This window comes from Macrobrachium nipponense, chromosome 8 (assembly GCF_015104395.2).
Source record: "Macrobrachium nipponense isolate FS-2020 chromosome 8, ASM1510439v2, whole genome shotgun sequence".
NCBI classification, from domain to species: Eukaryota; Metazoa; Arthropoda; class Malacostraca; order Decapoda; family Palaemonidae; genus Macrobrachium; species Macrobrachium nipponense.
Window position 1 is genome coordinate 57,373,954 of NC_087203.1, and position 7,077 is coordinate 57,381,030.

General features: G+C 39.0%; 1 protein-coding gene across 1 annotated transcript in view; it reads left to right on the forward strand.

Annotated features, from left to right (window-relative positions):
* Nucleotides 1-4,284, forward strand: part of LOC135222796 (frizzled-4-like) — a 106,475-nt gene extending 102,191 nt beyond the window's left edge. The window contains exon 4 of the mRNA XM_064261086.1: nucleotides 671-4,284. Within this exon, the coding sequence (XP_064117156.1) occupies nucleotides 671-1,087 (417 nt within the window). The 3' untranslated portion in view covers nucleotides 1,088-4,284. The remainder of the gene's footprint in view (nucleotides 1-670) is intronic.
* The last annotated feature ends 2,793 nt before the right edge of the window (nucleotides 4,285-7,077 follow it).

Sequence of the window (7,077 nt, forward strand, 5' to 3'; positions counted from 1 at the left end):
TACAATTTGGTATGTTTGATGATTGGAGGGCGGATGATCAACATACCAATTTACAGCCCTCTAACCTCAGTAGTTTTTAACATCTGAGGGCGGACAGAAAAACTGCGGACGGACAGGCAAAGCCATCTCAATAGTTTTCTTTAACAGAAAGCTAATACCAATATGAAGAATTAGACATAAAGATCCAGGACTTGTTGGATAGATGGACCGGCAGATATTTGAAATTAGAATTTGGAAGGGCTTGGGTAACCAGGGAGAGAGAAAGCCTGTTGGAAGAGTGAATGACAGTTTGTGTGGGAGTTTCAGTGCGTTGTTCATAAGCTTTCTGTTTGTGCTGATGGAGAAGTTTCTCGAGTCATCTGTTTCTGTATAATTTTGTTAGGAACATTGACTTTTTTTTTTTCTATTGTCGGGGAAACGGCATAAAATTAAAATATTAATTAGGGTAATTGCTACTCTTTACTAATTCTTTAAAATGTTCCTCTGCAACGGTAACAATGTTTATTCACTTATTCTGTTAAATTTGCTGCATTTCTCCGAGTCGTTCATTGATTTATTCTCTTATTGCATGCTTTGTTTTAGTTGTAGTTTTACCCAAAAGTGCCAAGCCATGGACGCTTGGTTTCCTTAGCAGACCAACCCTAAACACCTTGTCACGGTTTCCTTGCAGGTTGGTGCCACCTTCTACGAGTACGTGGAGCGCGAGCACTGGCTGAGGGACCCGACTGTTCGGCCGAACATGGAAGTGTTCATGTTGAAGATCTTCATGTCCATGGCCGTGGGCATCATGGGCGGCCTTTTCCTCATCAACGGTCGCGTCCTCAACTCCTGGAAGAGGTTCTTCAAGAGATTCACGGCCGGAAAGCAGCCGCTGCCTCCGTATCTTCAGGCACCGCACCTCGTACAGAACAACGTCGGCATGCACAAACACCCACCCGTGCATTACGTGCCTCAACCGCGCCGCCAGGAGGGCCTGGTAGACGTGCACGGCTACGTTCAGCGGTATCCTCCTCCTCCCCCTCCTCCTCAGAAACACCACTTGGGGCACTCCTCCAGACACAAATGTGGTTCCGAGACTCAAGTGTAGTGGCGGCGGGAGCTCGGTCTAGACCCGGGCTGAAAGAGACCTTTTGGATAGAAACGGCGCTGCTGCTGTGGTCGAGTGTCCCGCAGGAACGCCTCCGTATTTTCTTGTCCTTGTTTTCAAGATGTATGGAGTATCAAAGAAACGAACTAAAGCACTAGGAAACGCGTATTGTTGCAAATAGAGAAGCGTGTACGGAGTGTATAAGATTCACTGAAATGATAAGACACGGACTAAGAAAGGATAGTAGGTAGGATGCAATTAAATAAAGTCAAGATTTAAATAGTATTAGTTTCCATCCAGAGGAAATCACGAGATTACTGAAAGTGCTTGTGTTTTTCCACGAGGAAAGTTGCGATGTATCTTAAAGGGTAGATTTTGGAACTGACCGCAGGAGGCGAAAGACTTCCTTCTTCAGAAATGGAGGATTTCGAAGAGGAGAGAAACAGTCACGAGTCGTGCAGTCCGGGATTACTTATTTCGACTGAGTCAGTGTGTAGGAAGTAGCAAGGAAGTGTATAGAAATGAAAGCAGCCTTGTGTAGAGTAAGAGAGCGAAATTAAGCAGTGCTAAGTGTATAAAGAGAAAAAGTAGCCTTAAGAAGAGTAGAGAGCAAAGCAGCAGCCTTGTCTGGCCTTACTAACTTCTCGTAAGAAGAGATTAAACCAAAGTGAACTATTTTTCTTTTTTACTAGAAACTGTATCAGCTTCGTGTCTTGGTGGCCTACCAAACGGAGTCTTTCAACGGAATAAATCCATGGTGCTGTAATTTTTAAGTATGCGAAACCTTTAACTTTTTTTCATTTCTGTTATGTCCAGTTGCTATCAAGACCCGGTGAGGAATAACTGCAACTCGACGATGAACCACTAAAGAGAATGAAATCCATAGACCTTCTCTTTATGATAAAGGATGATGATCATGGACTTTATTTGCCGATATTAATTATATTTAATTACAGTTTTTTTTTAAAGTTGGCGATAAATATCCTTTTCAGATATCGAAGACTCATTCCATTGGCGGAAGCTCTTGCTCAGCAGCTCCCATTGGTTGGTTGGTTACATAGATATTGGCTCTGGATATTTACCGTCAGACCGAAAGGAAAAAAAATGAAAAAAAAAAAAAAAGATTCGTGTGGGATTTGGTGGCAAATGCAACCACTTTTTCCCGCATAATTATGGGTTTGTAATTCATCGAAATTGCCTCAATCACAGACTACCTCAAACGCTGATGTATAAAAATAGTGCAGTTATTGTCAACAATAACTTATTCTTTATTCTCAACGATAAGTTTTTAGCAAGCTGAACACAATGCATCTCTCCAATGACTATTAGTAGTTGGGGGTTTATTGTATACAAGTATTGCAACAAGGCATTAGTTACTTAATGGAAGACCCAGGTTTCTTTTTATCAAATGTTATTGCACATGTTTGCTCCAAAAACTAAAATTATGATCTAAACTTAATTATGACCTCGTGGGTTTTGATCGATATAAATAATCGCATTTTTTTTCAGTCGATTTCCACAATTTTACTTTGTAGAACTACTCGAAGTTTTCCCATGTTATTTATTAGCCGTGCACGTCTTACGAATGTGCCGCCATTCCTTCCATCTTTTACTGAAATATGCAGGACTTTGAATTAAGAAAGGCTGTGCGGATCTGTGCTTAAAGTAGGGAATCGAGATTTTTTTTTTTTACAATAAAATGAGGTTTTATATCTTCTTTATGAACGATGGCAAATGAGATTAATTCAACTCAGAGGATTAAAGAGGAACCTCTCATTTGTTACGGTACGTAGTAAGGACTTTTCTGTGTACTTAAGGATGAGACGAAGTTTTTATTGTTTTTTTTTTCATCTCTCGATGTTATATAGATAATTGCAGTTCACGTAAGGTACAAACAATACTACTTGATTAGTTGTTAACGTCACTGCTAATCTTGCCTTCCATACTGATATAAAAATTTTCCAATCTTTATTGTAGAATAGAACAGTATTTTCGATATGTAATGCAATCCAAAATTTGTATTGTAAAGCTTTTCATTTTTCTTGACATGTAGAAGCAAATTTATATAATTTGTGAAATTGGTGTTGCATTGTGTTAGTTATTTTGACGAAAGCAGTCGAGTTGCTCCTCCGTAGTAAGCTGACTCATTCACAAGGCTTCGGACAAAAGACAAATTCATTTGAATTCACTTTCAACTTCCCCTTTTGTATGTTACGTGTCATGTGTACTTTTATGAATGTGATGAGAATAATGTGCGGCCCGTGGGCGATTAATCCCCTCGCAAGGAGACAGACGGGAGGTTTTTAAAGGAAGCCTTTTTTTTTCCTTTTTGGTCGAATTTGAGAATCGTGATGCCCTTGCAATGAGGGTATTAGTGGGTTCCCGGTTTTGTTGCACACACACAGTTCAGGTTTTCTATATCAAGTCGATTTTCGTCGAATGTTAAAAAGAGGATAATTTATTTTTAATATGTTGCTTGGACAGACATGTTTCGTATTGGTTGTACTGAGACTGCTGAGATGCGTATTTTGGTAAAAAAAGGAATAGAGTTTCTTCCTCTTTCTAGCGTTCGGCTCGTCATTTTGTGATAAAAAGATGCCATATACATGTAAGTAATGCCACTGTGCAGCCAGGTATGCCAGTTGTGGCATTTATTTTTATTTCTGAGAAATGGTAATGAAGTGATGAAGAAAATGCCAGTGTAAGAAAGACAAAGAATCATGATGTTCCGTTGCAAAGGCAATGTCCGCGGAATTTAGTTGTTTACCATACTTCATAGTTGTTTGATGGGCAGATCCCTACTACTACTACTACTACTACTACTACTACTACTACTGTTCAGAATTAATGGATATCTCCTCTCTAGAATGATGTGGATCTGTAAGGGAGAAGCTGGTTTTGGACATCTAAGGAGAAATGATTCTTTGAAACAATTAAAATGTCATAGTTTGTGAAGGTATATTTCATCAAATGTGAGTAACTCGATCATGTTCCTAGTGTATTCTTCCATTGAATTATTATGACTGTCATCACTTGTCTGTGTCTTTTATGATGTATATAGTAAATATTTTTAAAATCAGAAATTTATTTGGATATTATAAATACTCCAAAACAGTTGTCAAAAGGAAGTACTGGCAGCCAGTCTTGTACATACTATACATAAAACTATATAGTTTTATTAAAGTTATTCACGGATATGTGGTTGTTTTTTTTTTTTTAATCTGTTTAGCCTATATTATATTGCCCAAGTTTTCGCAACACCTTGGCCCACTAGGACAATTAAGGGAACTTACCACATGCTGGAGAAGATATGTGTCCTAGGGATGCTCTGACACAGAGTAGCTTGATTTGAAGTAAGCAATATATTATGTCCAACCGTTCTCAAACTACTTCGTTCAGTCCAAAGTTCTCCTGGTTTCCGGACCAACGATGAATGACCGGATGGTATTTCCAAACTTAAATACTTTCATAAGTTATGCAACTTATTCTTTTTTTGTTAAAGAAAGAGAAACTTCGTTTGGGAAGTCCTCTTGGTATATCTGAAGGCACTCCTTAGTCCTCATTTTCACAACTGTGTAGAGAGGATAAATTTCCTCAGCGGAAGCACAGTTAGATAGATGAATGCGCAACAGTTTTGGAAACGCAGGTGGTCTAAAGCGCTTTCTCAGAGTCAGGAACTGTCTAGCAGTTAACTCGCAGACCCTCCCGTTAGCGCCGGAAGGAAGGAGAGCGGGTATTTGTTCGAGTTATTGGTGATATGGTCCGTACTCCGTTGTGTAGTGTGTACCTGAAGAGGAGAAGGTAATGTACAGTGTATGGTTTTATAAAGAATATTGAAGTGACAACTTTTGACTCCCGTTTTAACCGCCCTTTTAACCTAATTTAAGAAATGCTGTCTTACGTACACGACAGTCGTGACCAAAGTGAAGGAATTTTGGTCGATCTCTTGCTATAGTCGTGGGCCCAGTGATGAAATCGTGCACTGCTTGCTATGAGATCTGGGACACAGGTTATAGTGTACTTTGTTTTATCAGACTTCTATTCTTTACTGCATTAGGTCGAGAATGCAGTGATGATATACTAGTGAATCAAAGGCATATCAATCAAATGCTAATTTAATTCTTATGGATCCCTTTGTTTGGGGTCTCGGAAGTCGGGGATGTATATGCTGTCTTCAAAATGTCTATGTTGGGGCACTCTAATGTAGCAAAGTAGCCAGTTATCTTTACCATCCTTTTTACCGGGTTCAGTCATTTAGCCTAACCTCACGTCACAATCCCTTCTTAGTAGGAGTTTTATGAAGAACCCAACCTTTTTTCTTAATGCTCGGTTTTGGAGACACTTCCAGTAATACTGTATTATAGGTAAATGTTTCCACCTAGTTACCATATTATAAAGTCGTCATTATGAGAATTGGTTAATGCTTATACAAAAAAAATTAGGTTATTTGTTTGTACATTAAAATTTTGAATGCGGAGTTGGAACCAGTGAGGGACAATAGGTCTCGCCTAGCCTACCGTTGCAACTCGAAAGAAAACTAGTATACCTAGTATAAGCAGTAACGCACGAAAACGTGGCAAAAAATACATATAGAAGCCCAGATATGTTTGGATGTTTCTTGCCCATATTACTAAATTTTAATATTTTAGTACTTGATGTGACACTTTAATTTTCGTAAAGCATTTTGTTAACAGTTTGGGGCTGTATACGGTAAGATCACCTAACGTAGATAATAATATAGGCATTGTATTTGTAGAGATGCAACAAACACCAACATATCAGGTCAATTGAATCATAAACGGACTTACAACGGTAAGCAGATTATGTAGGAGTATCACAGTCATACACACACGCTGACATATGCACATTGCCTTGCAATGGGGATTACGCCCATTACACCTTCCATCAGTTGAGAAGTATTTGGTTGCAGCGTCGTTTAAACCGGTGACCTCTGTTTTATGGGCATAAATTTTGCCCTTTTTGTCGTTTTGTATTTGATGTTGACGAATTTCCAACAAATTTCCTTGGGAAGTGCTCGATTAACCCATTGCACCCCTTCCCCTTGTGTTAAGTAATGAGCTCTATAAATGGAAATCCACGTGTTTTGTGGCTTAAAACAAAAGTTAGTGAAATGAATGGATGCTAACTAACCTAACAGTCTCTAATCCACACTAGGATGTTACGACCCACCAGACTGGTGGTGGGATGTCTCCCATGGGTTCCCCCACCTAATCTGACCCAGGTGGCTGTAAATCATAGAAGCTATTTGCCTATAAAACTTTTTTATTTGTTTTTTTTTTCTGTTGGTATACCCAAAGGTAATGGGGAACCCTCGACCCCCTCCTCACCGACCTGACCTGACTTAAAATACATTGTGAGTTAACGAAGAATTTCCAGCTAAAATAAATGCCCAGTTTATCGAAATCACAAAAGAAATAATCAGGAGAAAATGTATCTTATTTATAATCGCTTAGTGGTCGTTGCTCCCAGTGCCCGTGCATGCGCAGGGAAGGCTTTGTCGAAAACAGTTATTGTGGCACGAGTCCATACCCACCACATAAACAATTGCAGCAAAGTAACGTCATTCCTTAAAATGTTTTTGACTAGACTCCCAAAATACCGGCTAGTGATGTACAGTTGAAGATTCGTTGGTCAAGAGTGCCAGTATAAGACGTAACGCACGCCAAAATTTTGCCAGTCTAACATATTGGTGTAGTAAGAAAAAAAAATAAAAACCCACACCTCACTAGTTACTGGTAACTATCATAGCTGCAAGAATTATAGGGAGAGGGCAGCACCATAGGACTTCAGTTGCACTTCAGAATGATATGAGAGTATAATTATGTAAACAAAATTACATAATATCTTGTTGACTAAATATTTGGTCTGGTTTTTGGTGTAGAACATGAATGTCAAAATTACATCAAATGCTGTTACTCGGTAAACACATCAGCAGCCGATTGTAAGTTTTAAAATGAACATATGCCATA